The 24,053-nt window shown below is 43.8% G+C and overlaps 1 protein-coding gene across 1 annotated transcript in view; it reads left to right on the top strand.

Moving 5' to 3' along the window:
- Positions 1-24,053, top strand: part of CSMD2 (CUB and Sushi multiple domains 2) — a 536,402-nt gene that overhangs the window by 263,809 nt on the left and 248,540 nt on the right. The window contains exons 7-9 of the mRNA XM_077837745.1: positions 7,731-7,808; positions 18,288-18,375; positions 19,563-19,687. Coding sequence (XP_077693871.1) covers positions 7,731-7,808; positions 18,288-18,375; positions 19,563-19,687 — 291 coding nt within the window. The remainder of the gene's footprint in view (positions 1-7,730; positions 7,809-18,287; positions 18,376-19,562; positions 19,688-24,053) is intronic.

Genomic DNA, 24,053 nt, shown 5'->3' on the forward strand with positions numbered 1-24,053 from the left:
CATTTTCAGATTATCTATGAGAAGCCTTTCCCCTTTCCAACTTCTTAAACTTGATTTTAACTTTTACCAGAATATTTTCCTTGTATGTGTCTGTTCCGATGTTCATAATTCAGGCCTTAGCTTTGAGATCTTGCTCTCTGTAAATGTACAAGCAAAGTTGCATACAATCAGGCTATAAATTAGTGCTCTTTCTATTGATGTAGACATGTATAGGAAATCCATTCCTTTCAGTAGTAATAATCAGGCTTTGCTCTTCTCCGGCACCTTTCAACATGAAGTCTCCCCAGATGCTTTGCAAAACTTAATTACATCTTCCAACACCCCTAGCAAGAAAGGAAAATGAAGCAAAGAGAAGTCAGCGGCTTGACTTTCAGAGGTGCTAAGCGCCAGCACCTCTGAAAACCAGCCCATAAGTACGGGTCTGAGGTCAGTGGCAGCTCAGTGGCTAGAACCCTGAGTCCTGACTCTCAGTCTTGTGCTCAAGGATGAAGTGTTGAAAGTGAGCTAATGAAAAAGCTGCTGAGTTTAAAACAATGCTAAACGGATCTAACGAATAATCTGGCCCTCTCACCAGCACCTATTTTAGGATCCCAAATGTTTTTAGCTGATTGTTACCAGCACATTATTGCTTCCTATATTACTTTTTATTTTTCCCTCCCCTCCCCCCATTCAGGAAATAAATGTGGGTCTAGTCTTGGTCCAACCAAGCCGCTGCAGTGCTCTGAAGGGCAGATGAACTGTGATCTTCAGTAAAGGGCTGATAAACTGTTCAGAGAAGACCTGAAAATATGACACCACATTAAAACAAAGTGCCCTCAGATATTCTTGTTCTGTCTTCATCAGATCTGTCCATCTGAATCCCAGATAACTGGGTTAGACTGCAAAGGAATACAGCATGCATTGTATTGACCTGCCAAATCCACTTTGGAGGGCCAGCCCTGAGAGTTTAAAATACAGAACCCTAATAATAGGAACCATTAAATCCCACAGGAGAATAATTTCACACTAGCTTTTCAAGGCCCCATTGTACGAGAGAGCTCCACTGTTGTAGGGGCTGTACAAACACATAGCGAGAGCCACTCCCTGCTCCAAAGAAGTTACAGTCTTAAACAGATAAAAGAAGGGGTGGGAGAAAGGAAGGATTATTGTCCCCATATTAAGGAGGGAAACTGAGGCACAAAGAGATAAGTGACTTGCCCAAGGTCACACTTGGGGTTTGTGGTGGGGCCAGGAATTGAACCCTGAGCTTCTGAGTTGCAAACCAGTGCCATAATCTCTCAAAATCCTTCTGCTCAGTGTTAGGCCCACTACAAACACCCAACCTGACTTAGAGGTGCTGAAATGCCAGAACCCTCATTGATTGCAATGGGGATTTTGGGTACTCAGCAGCTCTGAAAAACAGATATGCACATACCCAATTTAGCTATAAATGATGGCTACAATCTTTTAATTCGGCTTTTAAAACCTCAACAGAAAAGATACAGGTTTTAATTTGGCTGTTCATTCCGATAGTCAGAAAATTTACATATGGATTTCAGCTTGGATTCCAAAGCCTTTAATGTTTGAGGATGGTGCTTATACAGATTTATTTCTCTTGCGGATTGGTTAATTGCAGGCAGAAATGCATGCCAGTGGAAGGCATGTCTGCGTACTCTGCTCTGCGTGCACAATTTCCATGAGTACCCAAACCAGCAAATAATCCGCTCCAGTCATCTGAATGGTGCAGATTGCAGCCCTAGTATGCCAGCCCTGTTCCTGGGGACTGTGGTCAAGGGGTGGCATGGAGCCACAGTGGCTTGCCATCTGTGGGACAGAGGGAGTGAGTCATCCCTGCTCACAGGGATTCCTACAATCACTCGCTCTTAAGGTTTCTTGCAAGCCACCTCTGTCTGCATGCAGATCATGATCTGGCATTGATTTGGGATTGTTGAGTTCTAAGGGGGGGCGGTGGATGGTTTTGTCCCTAAGGCAAAGCAAACTCCCCCTGTAGCTGGAAGAGCTGTGGTGTATTTTTGTTGTTGTTGTATTTGTTAGTTTTTGTTTGTCTTTTATTAAAAAGTAAGTCAAGGTGAGGAGGGGGAAATGAGTTTAAATTATAGGCGAAACAACAGTCCTAAAACACAAGTTCATTTATGCAAGCCCACAAAATGGTTCAGGGAGTTATAAAATCAAATCAAATCCCCTAGCCCCCTCTCCCCCCAAGATTCCCCCCACCTTTTAAGCAACACTTCGTAATAGAGCAAATACAGTATTGGACTTGTCAGCCAGAAGAGTCAACAGAAGGGAAAGAAGGAAACAATCTCCAATTCCACATAGAGCTCTTCAATAGCAACCACAGCAAGGGGAATCGGGGATAGTACGGACACAAGGAACAGCTTTCTGCTTAAATGCGCTCTTCCGTTTATTAAAAGGTTTTCCCATGAGAAATTCCTATTCAAAAGCAACATGAACCAGCTTTTAATACACCAGATTGTCTGCTTGCCACAACCGCTTTGTAATGTCATGCTTCGATTTGACAAGACATTGAATATTCTGTTAGATCTGTCAGTTTTTTATGTACAGTGAAACCCTCCAGAAAACAGCACAAGTTTTGTTGGACCAGTTATCTTGACATGATCCTTTGAGGTACTGTCCCGCATCTGAACCTGGAAGAACATTGGGCCTTCCACAATCTGATTATGTATTTTTGGGAATGCGGGGGGGTTGTTCTTGCTTTCAAGTTATCCGAGTCATTAAAACAAAACAAAACAAAAAGAGAGAGAAAATGTATGTCTTGAATTGTCCTCTTTTAAATTAAAAAAAAAAGGAGTACTTGTGGCACCTTAGAGACTAACCAATTTATTTGAGCATGAGCTTTCGTGAGCTACAGCTCACTTCATCGGATGCATACCGTGGAAACTGCAGCAGACTTTATATACACACAGAGATCATGAAACAATTTGTGCTGGAAATGGCCCAACTTGATGATCACTTTAGATAAGCTATTACCAGCAGGACAGTGGGGTGGGAGGAGGTATTGTTTCATGATCTCTGTGTGTGTATATAAAGTCTGCTGCAGTTTCCACGGTATGCATCCGATGAAGTGAGCTGTAGCTCACGAAAGCTCATGCTCAAATAAATTGGTTAGTCTCTAAGGTGCCACAAGTACTCCTTTTCTTTTTGCAAATACAGACTAACACGGCTGTTACTCTGAAACCTCTTTTAAATTGACGCCTTTATTACTGGTAATGCCTTAAGATGTTACCAAAGTCTCCTGTGAACTTGACTTTCAAAATTATGTCTCCATGTAATGAACAAAATAAAGGATTAACTGGAAAACATATAGGAATCTCTCTCCAGTTATTATTCCTAGAGGCCGAATGCAACTAGTGTAATATAGGGCACTGAAGTCATGGGAGAGAGACTGTGGCTTACCAGTTAGAACATGAGCCCAGGCCTCAATAAGGGCGATGTGGTTCTGCCCACTTTGTGACGCACTTTGTGATCTTGGGTGAGTCATTTAGACCTAAATTTTCGACAGCGCGCACTAATTTGGGGTGGCTCTGTTTTTAAGGCCCCAAAGCACTAAGCGCGCTCTTCAAGTTACGCTTATAGCTGACGTTCCATCAGCTTCAATAGGACTTACGCATACACTTAATTGCTTTCCTGAATCGGGGTCTGACTAAATGCCCAATTCGAGACAGCCGAGGACCTGATTTGCACAGGCCATGAGCACCTGCAGCACCCCCTGACTTCAGTTGTAGTTGTGTGTGTGCATTGCTTCTTTGAAGCCATTGGGCGCTGCAGTTGTTCTGCACTTCAGTAATATGCTGCAATCAGAAGTACTGTCAATCCTTTATAAAGCGTTAGGTGTGTTGGGTTAAACCTTGTCTAAATCTGTGACCTCCATCCCTCATGTACGATAGCTGTGAGAGACAGCAAAACAGTCCCACCTCAGCCAAAGGGGTTCTGTGAACTTGCCCAGTAATTTGGACTTTGTGGGAGGGAAGCTCTACAGGGCATTGTTTATGTGTGTGTCTTTGTGTGTGTGATGGGACGGAGGCAGCACAAGCAGAGAGATACACAGGGACCGAAAGAGACAGAAGCAGAGAGAGAGAGCCAAGCAGCCGCAGGGTGGAAGCACTATAATGTTGCCCTAAAATAAAGCTAAGAGAAAAGTCTATTTGGGTACAAAGCGTCAGCTGGAAAGGCAGGCTTGGGACAGCAAACAAAGAAACTGTCTCCTGCACTTTGATTCCTACTGTGTCCAGAGAAACAGGACTTCGTACGTTTCTTGTAAATAAACAAGACCACATCAAAAGACTCCACTATCCGTTTCTGTTCTCATCTAGAACACTTGCAAGGCCCTGAACTTTGACGGGCTGCTTGGGTCAAAAGGAGCTAACGAGAGAATATCCCAGCCACGCCCACAGAGTCCGCCATAAAGGCTGTTTGTCCCACTGGTGTCAGTCAGGTGTGGAGTTGTGGATGGAAAGCATTAAATTTCCCTCTAAAATTAGAAATTTATTTTCAAAGATGAAGGACAGAAAAAGATGTGTTCGATCAGTTGATGAATTCCCTGCGAGCATATGACAGGCAAAAGATTCATTTTTATCTGTGTGCATTTCAGAGCTACAAAAAAAAAAATCCTCAAATGTCACTCATACAATAAGATGCATGATGAAGCCGTGCAGGGAGTAGAGGAGAATTTGGTTTTATAAAGCTCCTTTCTTATTTAAGGTGCCCCAAAGCATTTTACAAAGCAATGAGTTAGATCTCGCAAAGTCAGGAGCCATTATGCATCCTGTAATAGCTCAAATGGCACTTCAGACATTTGGAGTTGACTGTATTTTATTGACAGAGAGGGAATGTTGCCCAGGACTATGGGGTTGTCCCTTAGTTGCCTGGTAAGTGCCAGAGGATCATTAACTTCTGCCTGCAGAGTCAGCTGGGGCAGGTAGAATGGGACCTCAATTTAAATTTCGGCCAAATTACAGCACTTCTAGCCATGCATCAACCCTTCATTACTGCACTGCAGTGTTGGCATTCGAGCTGAGAGCTCCAGTTCTGTTGTGATGCTGCAGACTTGTGTAGGAATTTCTCCTGCAATAGAGATGGGAAAGGACTCCATTATACTGTATATGAAAGAGATTCTTCATTGAGGCTGCAGGTTGCAGAGAGAGCCTGCCTTTTTCTCCGGTTCTTTAGCTCCCAGGCTCACTAAATACAGCACAGTGCCACCCCAAAGGGCTCCCCTAAATCCTGGCCTGGTTTAAAGCATTGTGGAAAGGACTGCTGACTAGTGTACAGTGTGCATCTGTACAGAGGGCACAGGTAGTCTTTGTAGCCCAATGTCATATGTTATGCAGGGGCATATTCCATCCATGAGATGATTTGCAAGATTGGATCTAAAGTACCAGTATTTGCATACTCCTTAGCCAGTGAAGATTCTGACAGGGGATTCGGTGTGCGGCAAAGGATTAATTCCTTCAGTATAAATAACATCCGGTTAAAGGGATCTGCGTTTCTGTTGCGAATAGTTTACGCTGATAGGAATTACCTCCAATTTTTGTGGAATGATGGTAAATATGGATCTGTAAAGAGTGAGTTACTGGTTAGTGTAAGTAACAGATGCTTTTGAATTGCTATGCTTGTTTCCTAGCCATTTGTGAAGTGCCCATGCGATGCTTTGCTGTCTTCACACAGACTGTTTACTCCACATATACTTTCCAAAGAGATTCTTCCCTCCCTCACCATCATGGTCCCCTGAGACTAGCATTAGACCTCTTTTGACCTGCTTCTATATGAAAAAGTTTTATGGGAAAAACCCAGACCAAATGCAACAGGATTTCAATCATTTTCTTACATCAGAACTAAATTTGCCCTGTGCCTTTAACAGTGTATCTAAATACCACTGCCCTCTAGTGCCTGGAATGTGTTAGATCACCTCATGCTTTTTCAGTTCTCATTGCTAGCTGGAAATTTGCATTTAGTTTCAGTTTTTGAAAACCAAAACAATTCAAGGTTTCCAGTTTTCATTTTTCCCATTCTTTCCTTTTTGACACTGATTGCAATCAAATGAGTAATGTCCTGGGTTTTTTGGTTTTTTTTTTTCCTGTCACTTTTTTTCCCCCTCTCCCACCATCCTCCTTCCCCTTTTTCTTCTGCTTCTTTCCCAAGTTTCTCCAATGTTGTAAAATGTACAGGTCAAAGAATGAACAAAACATTAACTGTGAGACTGCGATTTTTCCAAAGTTGAGGGAAATTTTGGAAAGTTACCGATTCGCTGAGGTAGAAATAGCTCCTTGGCTTCCCAAAACAGTCTGGGATTTTGCAGATGAAGTTAGCATTTTGGCATGCAGCAGGTTTGCTGTTAACTAAGGACTCAGGAGACACTGGATTGCCTATATCCAGGCGTCAGTATGCTATATGACCCTTGAGGAGTATTGTCAGTTAAGGCATTCTGAGACAGGTGTATTCCTTAGCATATCTGCAACTGGTTTATATTTAAACACGATTTGTGTGTGTTAAGTTTTCCTCTCAAATCAGCATACTGTTCATTATTTTGCCCCACCCAAAAGATGAAAGCCATTAATGCTTGTAGGAAAGACAGGAGTTGCCTAAGCCCACATACTTATATATTTATGACTGTGGACCTGATCTCAGCTTGATATTTTGATTGCTTTATTTAAAGATAAGGAAAAAAATCCCTCAAAATGCAATAGGCTCATGAAAAAGTGAAAAGGTGCCAACAGACATGTAGGGCAGAGAACGTGTTACTTGGGGTAAGCGTCAAGAAAAGGTATTTGACATCTCCCTGCCTGAAGTTCTAGCACACAGATGTATTAACAGGTTTTGTTTTAACACACACACACACACACACACACGTTGATTAAAATTCCCCCTAGTTTTAGTCATAATTTTTCTTGACAACCTTTAGAAATGTGCTAGTGTAGAGATGAAAGCATGAAACAATAAAGTGCACAAAGGGAACCACTTGAGATGAAATATAAACTGGCTGAATAGATGAAAATAAAACTACAATGGAAAGAATCTTGTCAAATGACTCTGGGCGCTTTGCTTTCAGAGGCAAGATTACTCTTTTCCCGTACCAAAACCAAAACCCCACTAAAATCTGCTCTCCTAGCCCCCCAAACATGGCACTACTGCTCGTGAAAAAGCCACCCCCCCGCCCCGCAACGACAATAGTTACAATGACCTAAGTGCCAGTGGAGATGGTGCTATTTGTGCAGGAGAAGTTCTCCCACCTACGTAGTTGGGGGTGGATTAATTAAGGTGACCTCAAGCAGCTACATTAGAGAGTTTACAATGGTGCAGCTTCATTCCTTTGGAGCCACCCCCACGCGTTTATTGGCGCACGGATTATTCACTGTTGGTTATTCATACTGTGCCTCTTGGTCATCTAAGTCACAAGTTATTGATTTTGCTTCCTGATTGGCCAATTCAATGGGAATAATAAATAGGCAACATCAAACTATTTGCTATGGAAGCTGAGATAAATAATCATGCTAGGGTTATTGTGAATTCTGGGACCTGGGGGCATTTTATTATTTTGCTTGGTTTTACTCAGGATCAGGGCCACATTGTGCAAGGTGCTGTACAAACACTGTGTTAGCAGGGGATGCCTAAAAAAATTGGTGCTTCGAAGTCTCTGAATCAAATCAGTAATCCTTAAAATCTAGCTAAACCTTTTTTTTTTTTTTTTTTTTTTGGTTAAAATCTCTTTCCAGTCAAGAAGCAGATTGAGCTGAAATCCAGAGGAGTGAAGCTGATGCCCAGCAAGGACAATAATCAGAAGACATCAGTGTGTAAGTTTCGCTGCTCCTAGATTTGCACTCTTTGCAAGATTATCTCCCTGAACATTTCATATGACAATAATCTCTAAAATTTTTTCACTCTTAAAAGGTTTAATGTATATCCCTCCTCCTTCCCCCTGGCATTACCACATCACCTCCTTCCAGTGCTCTATTCACAAACATGTACTAACTCCTTAAACTGGGACTGCAGGGGAGCTGGTGCATGTGTGTATGTGTATATATACTGTATACATATATCTGTTGCTAAATACCAGGTAGGGGTTCATTACTTTTGTGTTTTCTTTAGTCTTAAGAGTATCCAAATGCAAATGAATTTGAAAACAAATGCATGTATCTAGTGTAAAAGTAAGAGGAGTCAGAGCTGCAATGAGGAGACTACAGACAGAAAGTTTAGTGAAGATGTAACAATAACTGTGACACTAATCGCATCTTTGCTCTCTTTGCAAGTTATTTGACTTAATTATACCTCCCTGCAGAAAAAATCATAACACTTTGCTATGAAAGGACTAGTCACTGAAATACAAACTTCAGCTGCATCCCACATCTCTGTCAGTTTCTTATGCAAAATGCGTATAGCGGATGAAGTCTATTAGAGAGGTGCCTAGAATGTCATTTTGTCCCCAGTATGGTTTCCTGCTCCAGTAGGTGAACCCATTTGGTCCTTGCAACTTTGTAAATCAGAAGTGACATTCAGAACGTCATTAGGCTTATGTTTTTAGACAGGTGACTGTGCTCTTAAAGGGCCCCCTCTCTACCCTTTGTGAGATTAAGTAGGAAAGGTTTGGTTCAGAGTTGAGCTGAATTTTGGATAAATTTGGATCTTGACAAAATTTAGCCCTTTTGGAATGAACTAATCATTGTGAGGAAAAATAATTGCTCATCCATTGCGTAATACACAATGCCCATCCAAGATGAACCATTTTGATATATTGCATCTGTAATTCCAGCAGGGGAAATTCAGTTAAGAGAGAAATGGACACAATGAAAAAAATATAAAATATCACTGAGCATCTATCTGAAATGAAGTTCTGCTCCTTGGCTCAGTTCTAGCCTTAACACAGGTGTGTTGATGCCCGCTGGTTACTCTGGAAGGAGGCGAAATGGGCTAGTTAGGCATTGTTAGAGAAAACAAGTGGGATTTTATTGGGATGGAAAATCCATGTGCCCAAGATACTTCTGTCCCTATGAAAGATTCTAGCCAAGAGGAGTTTGCCTGATCCAAGAAGCTACCATCAACGTTCCAGTCTATGCATTGATGGTTAGCGCGTGTTGGAAGGTACCATTCACTTTGGTGTTGGTTTGGACACTGGAACTCTTGGAGAGGTGGGCATTGAGGGGGGATGTGGGGATGGGGATACATTTTGTTTTGGACACCTCAAAAGAGGTGGGGGTCCTTATCTAGAGAAAAGCCTTGGCCTGGATTGGAATCATAATTTGCTCACACACAGGTATTCCAGACAAAGAATTTGTTTTCTTAATGGAAGGGGTGCAGGGCTTCCCCCATTTGACATGGTCAGGAGCGTTGGGTTTCCTCCACTCCCTAACTCTACCAGTTGTCATTGATCATTATGGTGATTCAGAAAACCTAGAGTAGCAAAATAATGATGAATCCAGGCATGGGCTAAGAATTGAATGTTGTGGTTGCCTGCTCAGCGATGCAGTGACAGTTGGTTCCGACTCTGGTTTCCATAATACAAGGCTACCCCCGCCAGTGGCCCTCTAGGTGGCCATCTCAGCAGAAGCGCTGAGAAATAAGTGGGAGATAGAGAGTTATGCAGGCTCGGCTCAGACTGTCCCCATCCAATGGATACGCGACTCGTCACCAGGGCTGTCAGTCCAGTGCCTTAGATGGTGCCAATTTTGCACAAGACACAGCTGCCCCCTGAAGCCATGGGAGGCAGATTAGCTTGCAAGCAGTTGATCTAAAAATACGTGTCAGAAACTATGACCCAAATTCCTTTCTGTTACCAGCTTGGAGTCTGCCACGGGCATTGGGTATTCAGCCCATTCAGAGTAAATCGCTCTCAACTGTGCCTTGTTCATTGCCTCAGATTTACTTGGTCTAGTACAGCCTGCTGCTGTTGCGCATTTGGTTTTAGCAAATTCTCAACTTCAGAAATGCTGACTCAAGAGGCTGTGGCACCAGGAAGTGTTGTTTATGGATTCTAAACCATTACAATCTCCTTACATGGCGGTTTTCCTTGCATACCTAACCATGTCTCTCCCACCTTCCCCTCATATATATAAGTAACTTATTAGAGACAGTAGTACAGTTGAAAGGGAAGATTAAAGAACCACAGAGCTTGTTTTTTGTGCCACTACAATTTCACGTGGCTTGCTTCTCAGACGTTTCTAATAACATGTCTATATAAAGGCTAGTGCTAACCCCTTTCCTACAGGTAATATTTTCTGCTGTACATTGCACCTCTCCAATAATTCCACTTTACAGAAGCTTGTACTAAGGAATAAGGCAGACTACAGCTATGTTCTTAATATCCTGCAGGTCTTTCAGAGAATTGTTGCTTTGCTGAACCGTCGCCATGGATGGCTGCCAGTTTCCAACTGTCTAGATTAAAGCCTGCAAGTTTCACATGACCCACTGGAGGCAAAATGTATTTCACACCCTTAAGCATGTCTCTTGTGTGCCGAGAAATAAAAATGGGAAATAATTTTATCTACAAGTCCTGGTGCAAATTGTATTGCATTGAATGATGATGGAACATTTCAATGTGAAATTTTACATCGGCTACATATGGTCCACTTCCCCTAAAATGAATTGGACATCTTTCTTTTAAACATGCTTTTTAAAATTGCTTTGGAGAATAAGTAGAAGAAATGTAGCTTAAAGCTGCGCCTTCACTTAGGGGATTATGTTTTCGGAGTCGCGTTTTTTGTCACTGATACTAATTGAGAGAGAAACTTCTTTCAATATCTGCAGCATTCCCGAAGCTGCGGAGTGGCATGGATATTGTGTACAATATGTGTATTTTGTCCTTATTTATCTGACATGGATAGCATCTTTTCTAGAGCATCTTTCCTTCCTCTGCTGCGTAAATACAAAAATAACAGAAGTAAGTTTCTCTGATCTGTCTGCAGGATATTCCTAAACTTTTGCTGCTGAATCTTATTGGAAAGAGGTGTGCGCAGTAAGGGCATTTTCCAACTTGCTTAGATCCGAATTAAAAGAATTTCAGAGGTGCTGAGCAGCACCTAGATTCTAGCCAAGTCAGCGGGAGCTGCTGGGTGTTCATCACTTGTGAAAAACAGCTCACTTAATTAGATGCTTAACTATCAATTTTAGAATCTGGTTCTCCATTACCCTGTACCTTGTGCAGTCATTTACACCAGCGCGAAGTGCATGCCATACAAATGTACATCATCACCATTCTGGTTTGGGAGCATTCTACAGACGCGTTGCACTGGCGTAAGTGACTGCAGAAGCACCAGAGCACCAGGCTCTGAATTTCTAGCGATAGGCATCCAACGTTGAAAATAGAGGTTGAAGGGAGGAATACTCTAAATGTGTCTCTTGTAAATTACGAGTAAATTCAGTTTCTCATCAAAGTCTGAGATGGTTAGAAGCTGGAAACATTTGTGATGCTGGATTTCTGGATACTCTGGATTTCTGGATCCCTGGTGTTCAGAAGAGGTCTCTGGATCCGTGCATTTACTTTGATCTATTCTAGAGAGAGAGAGTGGAGGGCGGTGACGTGGGTTTGGAAGACCCTCCTGTTCTGGGGTAACCAGATATGGCGTGTAGCACATGGACACCTTTCCGCGTAAACACAGACTAAAATTGCAGGGTCCGTTTGGAGATTTGGAACAAAACAGACACGGATGGAAACCATCCAGACAGTGGTGTCTCCTTTCCATGAAGCCATGTCGGAGTCATGTGATGTGAGATCATATGTGGGTTGTGTGATCTTATCCTCTACCCTTATTTTTGTATGCTGATTTCAAAATCTGTATCTTAAGCATGATGCATGCTCCCTGCTGTAATGGAGGCCTTCTCTGAAGTCTACATGCTCGAGTCCCTGTGAACCCTCTGGCCCTGGAACCCTGATAGGAATGAGAGGGTGGGGGTCCCAGAAAAGTCATGAAGCTGAAAGTTTCCAGAACCTTGGTGGAAGTGGCCAGCACCTCACAATATCAAACCCTTGTGTCCCAAATCCTTCAAACCTACTAGCACCTGCATAGGTTGAAGCACGTGAAGAGTTCAATGCCTGATCTTGAACCACTGATTTCAGTGAGATCCACTCACATGCTTAAAGATACCTAAGTGCCGAAGTGCTTTCTTGGATTGGGACCACAGTAAGCATTTGCTTTGTTTTGCTAGAGTATGTTATCAGGGGATCATCTCTTTATATTTGAGAAGTAAATTCTTCACCCTGTTATTGGACAGAGGTTTGCATGGGAGTAACTGGAAGCAGAGTTTGCCTCTTAGGGTATTTCTGAGCTGAAAAAGAAGGGTATTCTTAATTTGGGTTAGTTAACTCGGGTTAAAATAGCAGTGAAGCCCCTGCAGCCCTGAAGCCCCCTTTGAACGCAGGCTACAAGCTCAAATCAAAGCCTGTCGAGGTGCATCTGCACAGCAGCTGGGAGACAAACTTGTGTGGGCAGGCTCATGCTTGCACCCTAAAAATAGCTGGGGCTGGAGCTCGGACTCTCAAGCCTAACTCCAGCCTGAATGACAGAGTCTACCCAGCTATTTTCAGCACGCTAGCGTGAGCCCTGCTGACACACGTCTGTCTACCTAGACTTGGATTCACGCTCCCAGCTGCAGTGTGGACATAGTTTAGAAGAGCCTGGGTTTGAACTCAGGCTAACCCGAGTTAAAAGCTGAGCTGCTTTGTCTTTACTGCTATTTTAACCCAAGTTAATTAAGCCAAGTTAAAAATACCCCCTTTTTTTCCCTGTAGTCGTACCCTTAGAAATCATCCAGCTTAATTTTAACCTCTTCAGAACATGATGGCTACTGAAATCCTATTTTTAAACAGAAGAGATTGCTTGCATCTCTTCTCTGCTTTCCTCGCACGGAGAAACTTTCGGGCGGGGGGGGAGGGAGGGAGGTTGTACCTCTCTATTAAATACTTCTCTTTTATCTTGTAGCTCATATTAAACAATCCTAAATTCAATAGAAAGCTGCCCCCAGGAGAGGCATCAATGAAATTCCTTTATTAACATGAGGGAAAAAATTGAGGGATCATCCTCTTTAGCTCTTCTTTCAGTAGAAGGAGTAAATTACTTTGGCAAACAATGCAATCACAATTGGCTGCTTCTGAATAAGGGATGGAAAGAAATTAGAGTTGGCATAAGGAGAAGAAGAGGGAAGGAGGGGGAGAAGAAACCCCCCCCCCCCAACCCTTTAGGGAAGAAAACTCTTGAATCTGTAATTTATAAAGTCAACAGTTCATTAAGATCGAGGCTTATTGTTTCCCCAGTAACCTTGAAGAATTCATTGACAACGCCAGAGCCTGGAGCTCAGCTCAGTCAAACCTATTGTAAAATGAAAGCAAATTGTCAGCATGGCAAATATGGATTTTAGCCTCGTGCAGGGTTAAATCAAGACATTTCTCTCTATTTAAAAATAAATAAATAACAGAAGAGGGAAGGTTTGTGCATGATAGTCAGAAGCAAGAGTTGTGGGTGAGCCATCCAATGCATCCTCTCCCCTCCTTCTCTATCACTCCCATGCTGACATTTATAATATTCCAACTACCACGACATCTGGGTGACTTTTCTCTCTTCCCCTGCTTCCTATTTTATCACCCTACCTGCTGGCTTATCTGTCCTTTACTATGTGAATAACATGCTAGCATACAGGGAAATAACCATTTCCAGTAGTCACAGATGTGATGGATAGTTGAGTGTTGCTTCTCTGATGCCTTGGGGTTATACGTGACTCTGTTTGGTGCCCCACTTCCTCGTATCAATTCCGATAGGCCGCTGGGTTCCAGTTGCACCGCCATCTTGTATGGGGCTTAGTAAATTCCATGGAAGGGCTTTTAAATCTGCTTGGGACAAGTAACTTTGGAGGATACGTGGATAATGTTGTTGTCTTTTTAGAAAGCTGCAAAGAAGAGGATGGGGTAGGGGGATACGTGTTGTCTGTGGTGTTGGAATCTGCTTTGCAAGATGCTTTGAGAACTCGAGTGCTTAAATGCTGACCCCGTCCCCAGTAAAAGTATTGGAAAGCACGTGGCACATACGTTGTGTGCATATCTGCACAACAGTGCATTTTTGGTCTTGGAAAAGGCATAGGAATGAAAAGAAATCTTAGTGTTTATCACCTTGAACACTTGTGATTTGTACACTGCAAATATGGTCAACACCCACTCTCTCTTCTCCCCCCCATCCCCCCGGGGCCGTAGACCATTTCTTTTTCATCGTTGCAAAATCTCTGCACATGAAAGTTAGGCCCAGCATATTTGCCTTGAGGTGGGTAATTCATATCACATGGGTGCAGGGAGGCAAAATAGAGTTAAGAAACCCAAAGGAAAATGAAGTGACTTGATTGACCCACCCTACAGACCTCTCCTTTCCCACAAGTGATTTGTTATTTCCAGCACTTTCATCACCCCACTGGGTAGCACTGATGGATGAAGTTATTCCCACAAGTACCGCCTCCATCTTTAAAGAGCTGATGTCCTGCTCAAGAGTCCCTCTGGGAGGCAGATATTTGTTGCTGGTTTTGTTTTTTGTGAAATGTTTCCAGTGAAAGTAATGCCTTTCCTAAAACATGCTCCCTTGTTCCTGGAGGACATTTTACCCTGACCTTTCTGTTTGTTTCGGCAGAGGCCTTTATTGCTGGAGCCCCATGTCCACCTTTCCTTGCTGCTAATTCCAAGGACACACAAAGCACTTTCACAGAATATCACAGGGTTAGAAGGGACCTCAGGAGGTTCTCTAGTCTAACCAGGACCAATCCCCAATCATCCAAATGTAATTTTTTTTTTTTTTGGCCCCAGCTCCCTAAATGGTCCCCTCAAGGATTGAAGGCCAATCCTTTAGCAGGCCAATGCTCAAACCACTCAGCTATCCCTCACCCCCTTCAGCAGAGGCACTCTCTGGCTTGAAATACAAAGTGGGCTCCTCTTTCACTTCTGCACAGTCAAAACAAGCATGCATGTGTTTAAAACCAGAGCACTAGCTGCTTATTTGCCCTTCTTGGCTATTTTTGAGCTGTGTTTGCCAAAGATATTTTCATAAGTAGGTGGACGCCTCGGGATTGTTCGACCCACAAAGATAATTAATAGCCAGGGATAATCTCTCAGGCTGCAAGATGATCCTGGATCACAGCTGCTAGAGGCTTCAGTGAGCTGAAATAAGGGGTATCCTAGGATAGTTTGTCAAAAAAGGGTGGTATAGTGGTTAGGCCAGTAACTAGGGACTTGAGAGAGGGGTTCAAGTCCCTGTTCTGCTAAAAATGTAGAGAGATGGTGGGGATAAGTACTTGTACCTGGTGGTGTGGGCCTTGCCTAAGGGCCCCCAGACACCACTTGACCCTTCCTCTTGCCACTGTGTAATAACAGAGCTAATTTAGACACAATTCAGTGTCTTGTTACATGCTGCACTTTCAAGGTGCGCTGCATCGTAGCAGATCAGCAGCCCAGGAATGCATCCCGTTTAGCAGCACATGGTGCATTTAGTAGCCTGGTTTTCAGTATACCATAAGGATCACTTGCATGGTATTAAGACTGAAGGAGCACAGGTCTGGCTGGATTGCCCCTGTCTGAGCCACTGTGCTGGGTTGCAGTTTAATGCATCCCTCAGTTGGCTTCAGGTCTCAGAGAAATTACCTTTGTCATTCAGCTGGTTTTCCAGGTTGCGTACACGTTCTATTCTAAAGCTTCTGCGCCCTGTTTCAGACTATCAGAGCTGTGCAAAATGTTTGCACCAAAATACAAAGTGCTTTCCTAAGTTCGGGGTTTGCTTAAGACTGAAATTCAGGCCAGTTGCCTTGATATATTTCTTGAAACTGGCAGACCCCTCCAGCAACTCTGGGCCCTCTTTATGATTTCAAATCCAAGTTACGCCACATTCATTTCAATAGAAATCCAGGTAAAACATGGCGCTTTCATCTGTGTTTTGCTTTGAGGAGCTGTGTGTGTTTGAGCATGATGTTCAGAGGGGGAGTGGGGGACGGATGGTACAAATTCTCACATCTCATAACCAAAGGAAATATTTTCATAAATCTCTGCGAAGGAGAAACCACTGGGTATCTGGCAGCTCTGTTAACTCATGGAGGTGCCCATTCAGCAAACAGGGTTTTTTTAATGGCTGCCTACATTATCAGATGATTGCTGTCTAATCTGACACTGTATTGCAAATATATATGGCACAATCTCCTTCTCTAAGGAGAAGTTCCCTCTCAACTTCTCCACACATTCGGAGTCCCCAGGATATATAAAAGGTGGCAGCAAATTTTGTTGTTATAAAGTGTAGCCAACAGGAAATAAAGCATTGACCACTATATTGTTGCTGTTTCTTTTGCTTGTTTCCCTTTCTGCTCTGGCATTCCTGAGCCTGTGTGTACGAATTAATCAGAGGGTTCTGAGGATGCCCCGGTACCCACAAGGTTGGAAAGATGCTTCTAAGAGAGATTGCTCGTAAAGCCACGTCTTCCCTGTGAAACAGGGCACTTGGAGATGGCAGGACACCACATCTCCCCTTGTGGTTGCGTAGCTCCTGCAGTGTTTCAGAGGAGTTGGGTACGAAGCCCTGTACTAAGATCCTGGGGAGCTTCTGGGTCCTGAAGATAGGGAGGCAGATGCCATGTTGGGGTGAAGGGGGCAGTTTAGTGAAAGGATTGTGGCTGAGGCAGAAGGTAAAGTATCTGTTTTATATATATTTTAAATCCTTGTAGAGCAGCAGTGGCAAAGATGTCAGGATTAAGGAAAGGGAAGAGAAGGGCCTTGTTGTTCCTGCCTCTCAAAGAAGGTATGGCATTCAGATACTACGGGGATGAGCTGTATAGAAAATCCTTTAGAAAGAGAGATGTGTCTACCTCGGCATGCAGCTGAGGACCTCCACCCCCCAAAGTCATGCTCCGGTAGCACTGGAACCAAAGGGGAAACCTGTATTTGCTCTAATATTAAGGCTTCCAGCATGTGTCAGCAGCAGCTCCTTGTAAGGCATTGGGATTGAAGCTTTGAACCCCTGGAAGCAGATGGCTCCTTCCATCCATCTGAGAGCAGCAGCGTCCCCGGCTTGGCAAGCGCAGTACCTAACAACAAAGTGGCGTTTAACCGGACAGTGAAAAATTGCTAAATGCAGCTTTCTTGCCTTCAGCGTACTCAGTGGTGCGCAGGGCCATGTCTCCACAGACAGCGCATGTGCATCTATTGTTCCATAGTCACATTCCCACACCGCCACACCGTTTGCAGTGTGCGCGGTATCACGTGGCACTGATGCGGCGGGTACACACGTGCTGTGTGAAAGGCATGCTTTCCATCACATTGCCATCCAATCTTGAGTGCTCTGAAGGCCACTGCTCTAATTAAATAAATTCTGGCGTGTAACTGAGAGGATGGTTTGGCTTCCTTTCGTTTAGGCTGAGGCAGGAGGGAAGCATGCTCATTTATGTTTCATGCTTCATCACTTCAGCAGCATTGCGGAGAAATGCCACCTTTTCCCCCTGCATCTTTTCCTCTGCGACGTGAGAAAATTGAATCATCTAGATTTCAGCCACTCCATGACAAAACTGTCCCTTTTCTGATCTTCGTATACATGAAAAAAAAATTTTTGGTGGTTATCAAAATGTAAAGTTGAAATCAACATATTGCCAGAGCTCATTTCATCCTCGTTGGGAACCGTCTGTGGTTTATGCATTCTCTGCGTCTACGCTTGTTTGCGCCATTTGACGGATTTGCGGGGGGAAATGGGAAAGGGGTCAAACATACAGATGTGTTTATTCAGTGCTGATTATCTCTTTATAAATCTCTTGTTTATAAGCAGCTATATCAAGGTTGCTCCATAAAAGTTTTCATATTCAAACTTAATGACTTGCTTTAAAACTTCAGACTGGCTTTTATTTTGGGCAGTTTGTATCACACATCCACCTTTTATTGAGTTGCTTTCTTTCACCGGCACCAGTCAGGTGGCATTTTGATGGGCATTGGGAACACACCTTGTCATGCTGCAGGTGACCTTTTTAATAGCGGTCTTTGGGAACATTCTCTTTAATTGGTATAATTTTGAAAAATGCAAGACTTCTTTTACAATGGTGCTTCTGTAGTGTAACGAAGGGAAAGCCATGTTGCTCACTGGCATTGAGCAGAGAAACATGGTACATAAATTGAGCTGAAATGACTTCAGTTACACTTTTTTCCAAATTAAAACAAAAAGCTAATGCATTCCAACTAGCAATTACCCATTTTCTCTTCACATCCGCCTACCCCAACACAGTCGATGTAAGATGATGGTTTCCTGTGCTATTCTATCTCTGTATGTGCTGTTTTTGCTTTGTAGTAACTCAGGTTGGTGTGTCCCAGGGACATAATATGTGTCCAGACCCTGGGATTCCAGAGAGAGGCAAAAGGATAGGCAACGATTTTAGGTAAGAACCTTGTATGTGTTTCTTTTGCATGCAACAAAGCTACTGTTCATAACCATCATATGGGCTCTGTGTGTTCCATACTCGTTCTTTAGCGACCCACTGTACGCCTATAAATGGTTTGTGTCTGAAAATCTTGCAATGATAAGTGACACAGAAAAATTGTGTGTGTGTGTATATGTGATAATATGACAAGCAGAGATTATAATGAATCCCCCTCCTCAGGAATGTTTTCTCTTATCAAAGTCAGCCTTGTAACCAAGGTTTTGCAATCAGGATTCTTTGTAATTCATTTTTTTCCTTTTGGTTAAGTGCAGAAGGAAATGTTTTAAAACAAACAAACAAAAGGCCCTGTTTTACATTAGCATGAGTCACCACAGGGTTCTGTCCATAGAGGCTTCTGAGATGGCTTCCCAGAACACTGTGTCAACCCTTTGTCAATAAGCATATGTTCTGTTGGATAATTGTTCTCATCTAACGTTTAAAACAATGCCTTTGTCCTACTTTAGTAGCTGGCCTTCATGTGAAGTGTGCAGGAGTAAATCAGCCAGCTGTTAGCAATGACAGATTAGCAATAGTTAATCTTATTTCTCTGTCGATTGCTGTTCTGTTCACTAAAAATGACTAACCTGAAACCATCAAATTCCCCCTGAAATCCACAAAATGGATTTCTGAGCGAGGGAAGAAGAGGGGCTCCAAACAGAGTCCTTAAATACTATGGGCCAGATTCTCAGTTAGTGTAAATCAGCATCACTCCATTTTCGTGAATCGGGCTGCACTGGTTTATACCATCTGAGTCTCTGGCGCTAAAGCCACGGAATTAACAAGTGTTTCCAGTACTAGGTGATTTTTTTTCTTGTTTATTTTGTCATTTGTAAAAATGCTGAGCATGTAACGAATTAGGGTGCAAACCTAGGCTTCTGCATTGAGGAAATGTCTCCTGAAGTCCTGTTGAAAGCTCTGATCTCCTATTCGACTACAATTGCTTTAGGAAACGAGCTCCCAACACAAGCAAATGCATGAGAAAGGAGACTGACCTTTGCTCATCCCATCCTATGCCCTGGAAGCCAGAGAACTATTGTTATTCACATTATGGTAAATCACTGAGGCGTCAAAGAAGGCAAAGGACAAAACTCTTGTTTTGGTAGTCTCTCCAATGCTAATTAGCTCCCTTTGGTTCTGTCTACTAGGTTAGGATCCAGCATCCAGTTCACCTGTAATGAAGGCTATGATTTACAGGGGTCCAAAAGCATCACCTGTAAGAAACTGAGTGACATGATCGCTGCCTGGAGTGACCAGAGGCCGGCGTGCAGAGGTGAGGGAGCATTAGGAGTTAACCTAGCTATGGTGATTGATGAAAAATCCAGCTTCTTAATCCTCCATTCTGTCCTTACATTTGTGTTTGATAAAGCCTTGGTCTTTCGACTTTCTCCTTTCCTCACATCGGAATTCTTTATCCACCCTCATGAGTGCTGTTGGTAGTGGCCTTTAAAGGGATGCTCTCATGTCGCTAAGACCCAAAGGAGCAGTGCCCTTTGTTGTGTATCTTTTGGCAAAGCCAATGCAACTCTTAGCTAGGGGGTCTTGAGGTCTCTTCGCTCTTTCCTTGTTTGGCTCACGGCTTGTTCACTCTGCAAAGAGAAACTGTTGCCCAGCAAAGAGGGCCCAGGAGTGGATGCAAGGACTCCTGGTTCCACTGTCTAACTGCAGGGAAAGTTGGCAGCTCCCAGGGACAGCGAAAGCTCCCTAAAACTGGGGGGCCTTGGGCACCCAAACCATGGCCCCACCCCTTTCACGTCCCCTTCCCCCAAGGCCCTGGCCCCGTGCGCCTCTTCCACCCAGGAGCTTGCCCCCCACTCACTCCTCTTCGCTCCCTCCCCCCTCTGTCTCCCACTTTTAAAAGTGAAGGGGCCATGGCCCCCTGCCCCTCCCTGTCCCCCTGTTCCAGCACCCCGGACAGCTGCCCACCTGCCAAGTGTGGCTACCTAGTTCATGCAGTGGCTGTTAGGCTTAATTATTTCAAGCATGTTAAGTGCAGTGAAATCTTTGGTTGCAAGGCATTAGGGGAGAGCAAAGTATTGTTGTTAAGGGGAGAAGCCAATGCCATCAGCTCAGCCCAGTGGTGGATAACCCAGTTTGGTCCCAGAAGTTGGTCCCACTTTCCCAGGGGGTCACCATAAACAGCAAGTAAAAAAGAAATCGAAACGATGGAAGCTATGCACAGCCCCCTGATGGGTGTCGCTTTCGGGATAGAATCCCTGATACCTGGCCAGCCTAGCGCTGCTGAGGCTGGCCATGAACTGAGCAGTTAGTGCTGCCTCCATGGTACCGGGGTCACTCTAATTGCTTCCCTCCGGTGCCTGTGGTTTTCTCTATGGGAGCTGGTATCCTTAGAATGGGTTCCGTCTAAGTTATCAGGTTCAGTGTTGATGGTGATGACGATAAAGACACCTTGTTCGGTCTCTAGCAGAAAAGAACTATCAGCGCAGAAGTGTGCACCGCGGGAGAAGGTCCCTGGTCTTGCTCCCTCCCGCAGGCTATTTCCACAAGGTCTCATCGAAGACCCAGAATTCCCCCTGCCCCCCCTTTCATGGGAGCCTGTTGTAGAGCGACGACTAGGAAATGGCGTTGTCTAAATATGTCCCCTCCTCATCGCTGGAAGAAATACAAGCTCAAGGCTTGATTTGCCATTGCATTGAGCCTGGTGCCGCCATTTACACTAGTGCAAAGTGTAATCAGAACCAGCCAATCAGAACAGTTGTGTTTTGCACTCCCTTTGCATGGGTGCGAACGGCAGCAGGAGATGCCGGGCAGTGGCGAATCAGGCCCCCAAAGTCTGTAGCTAATACAGTTTAAGGTAGGATTAGCCCACTCTATGGGGAAAGTCTGGTGCAAGGGGGGAGGAGAGGGGTTAATGACAGCCCCTCATAGCCCAGTCGTGAAGGGTCTCCTCAGAAGTGCTGAGCAAGCCCCACTGAAGATGGTAGAAGCTGAACTTGCTCAGTGCCTAATAGGATTATGCCTTTGAGGTCAGCATTGTAAGCAGTTTTTGCCTTATGCTCTCACTTTTTCACTTTGCGGTGCAGTGATCACTATACACCCTGGCCCATTTCCCTGCTAGATGCTTAGTCGTGACTGAATTAAGTTATCTTTTCGCCCTCCACGTCCTTTTTATTATATATATAGTAGTTGGGATCAGGTGACAACCATGCAAAAATCACATGCCTGTCTCTGGTGTGACAGCGATAGATCAGTACTGCACTCAGAGCTGGAACATGGAAAGGATTTTCTGTGAAAAATATCTTTAAAAAAACGGAAAACTTTTTTCATTTTTTTTCAATGAAAAACTGAAAACCAGAAAAGAATTCTGCTTGTTTTTTTAGTTTGAAAATTGAGACATTTTTGTTGCGATACCAGAACATTTTCAAAGAAGCAAAACGTGTTCAGTTTGAAGAATAGCTCTGTTTTGTCAACAGTTTTCAACCAACTGTAATTTCAACGAACCTGCTAGTTTGCATGCTGCCATTTACTGGTGAGAATGGGAATGGCTCAACTGTGTTTCATAGGCCCTCTACTGCTGTATGTACTGAGATACCGCAGTGTTGGGTGTGTTATAAACATTTAGAGGACGTAAAGGCGAGTCTCCTTTAGCTCAAGAAGGTGGGTCTTGGACTTCTGGAACAGGAGGATCCAAGTTCTATCCCCACTGTTCTGAATATGTTCTCAGTGTGCAGCATGTTGACAGCTGTGAAGTTGTAGGTGGGCACAAATTCATTGCAATACCATTAACATGGCTGCAGATATTACATTTGTTAATTAGTACAATTTCTTAGAGAATAATTCCAAGTAAAGTCAACCCGATAGTGATCATTTAAGATTTAAACTATGCCTGGAAGGACATGAAAATGGCTTATTGATTTGCTGTCTTTAGTAGCTTCAGAAGAGTTAATAAATGATGATTTGTGCTTATATTATAGACTTGACTTTCATCCCAACGAGAATGTCCGGTATTTTGTCTGAACCACCAGCTACTGTACATGAGGCTCTTTCCTCCCATAACTGATAGCTCTATGCATGCTGCCCTTTACACTTTGCCGTTTCAAAAGTAATGGACGGTGCTGTAGTATCTTTGAAGGCTGTTTAATGCTCATAGGCTACAGAATTGCCCCCCTTTCACGTGAAGTAGTGTCAGCTGACTCACTGAATGTGATTGGATGAGTTCATCCAATCCTATTGCAGTGGGTAATGTATGCTTTCTGTACATTTGGGACAGAACCCATGGAGCTCACTGCTAAAACATAACGTTAGAGCCAAGAGTTTAGCAGCATTTTAAAAAGAATTAAGTATTTATATGAACAATAAAACATCCATAGTTACATTAGATAAAATACTGATAAGGGATATATAAACCTTCGTGTTTCAGGACATAAGGTAGCCACTATCTGGTACGAGACACTATTGGAAACGGACTACTGAGCTAGACAGACCATTGTTCAGATCCAGTTTGGCAATTTTGATGTGACTTGAGCCTTTGTCTCTAAAGGCATGTCTACACTGGAGTTAGAGGCGTAAATTCCAGCTTGAGGAGACGTACCCGCCCAGCTATGATTAAGCTAGCACACTAAAAACAGCAGGATAGTTGCTCTGGAATGGGGTGGTTAGCCCATTTCATCACTCATGCAGCCGCAGCATGCTCGCTTAATGAGAGCTAGGGCAGGTAGGTCTATACCTCCCACTCCAGTGTAGACATACCCTAACAGGTGAGACTGGAAAATGGCCACACGCGGGGGAAGTTAGGATTTGGATCAGAGTCTTAACTTCATGATTCGGTCTTATTTTCAACAATAGAACAATGTCCCTGGGAAAAATGGACCCCAGTAATAAAGACTGTCCTGAAATTAGCGATGCCGTACATGCTGATGAACCAGCTCGTTGTCCTTCTGTGATGAGCCCCACAGTGTATTCATTCCAAACAGAGGCAAAGGAACATGAGGCTGTTTGCATTTTTAAGTAGTAGTCTTCGTTGTTGTTTCTTTTCCTGCATGGAAGCGAATGCCTCTAATATGTGTTATTGTTGGAGGATATTTGGTTGAACGGCAGGTCTCTGATGGGCAGTATTTTCCCAGCAATGCTCATAGATACTCCATTGTCTGACCATCAGCAAAATATTGACCGCTGTGCCTGGGGATGCTTAAGCAAGATGCATAACCTCTGTCCAGTTATCATTCCCTTTATGTACGTCAGCTCTTTTATAAGTATCCACTTTCTAGATTCAAACCGCCGGGGACACCTTCAGCAGAGGTACGTGGCTGTGGTCTGTGCTGAGAGGCCTCTCTGTGCTGTGATGAAAAGAGCTGTTCCCATTGCTTAGTTCTGCACGCAGCGGCGCTAGGTCATTGGGGCTGGCCTCCAGGGACAGCTCCTCTGAGCTGCCCAAAGCGGTGCTAGCTCTTGGCCTTCGTAACCAACCGTCTGTTCTGTGGCGCTTTGGGACACGGGATGCGTGTTCAAAAGCTGCTGAAAGACCCTGCACCGGGGACTGGGCTCTGATCAAAAAGTACGAGTAGGTTGGTCAGATCAAAAGTGCAGAGTCCAAAGCTGCAGGTAGCTTAGGGTCTCAAAATAGTCCAGTGGGGCCATTACGATTCTAGCTCAGCCATTGTTAACAGCTCTGTCTGCAT

This window comes from Eretmochelys imbricata, chromosome 19 (assembly GCF_965152235.1).
Source record: "Eretmochelys imbricata isolate rEreImb1 chromosome 19, rEreImb1.hap1, whole genome shotgun sequence".
NCBI classification, from domain to species: Eukaryota; Metazoa; Chordata; order Testudines; family Cheloniidae; genus Eretmochelys; species Eretmochelys imbricata.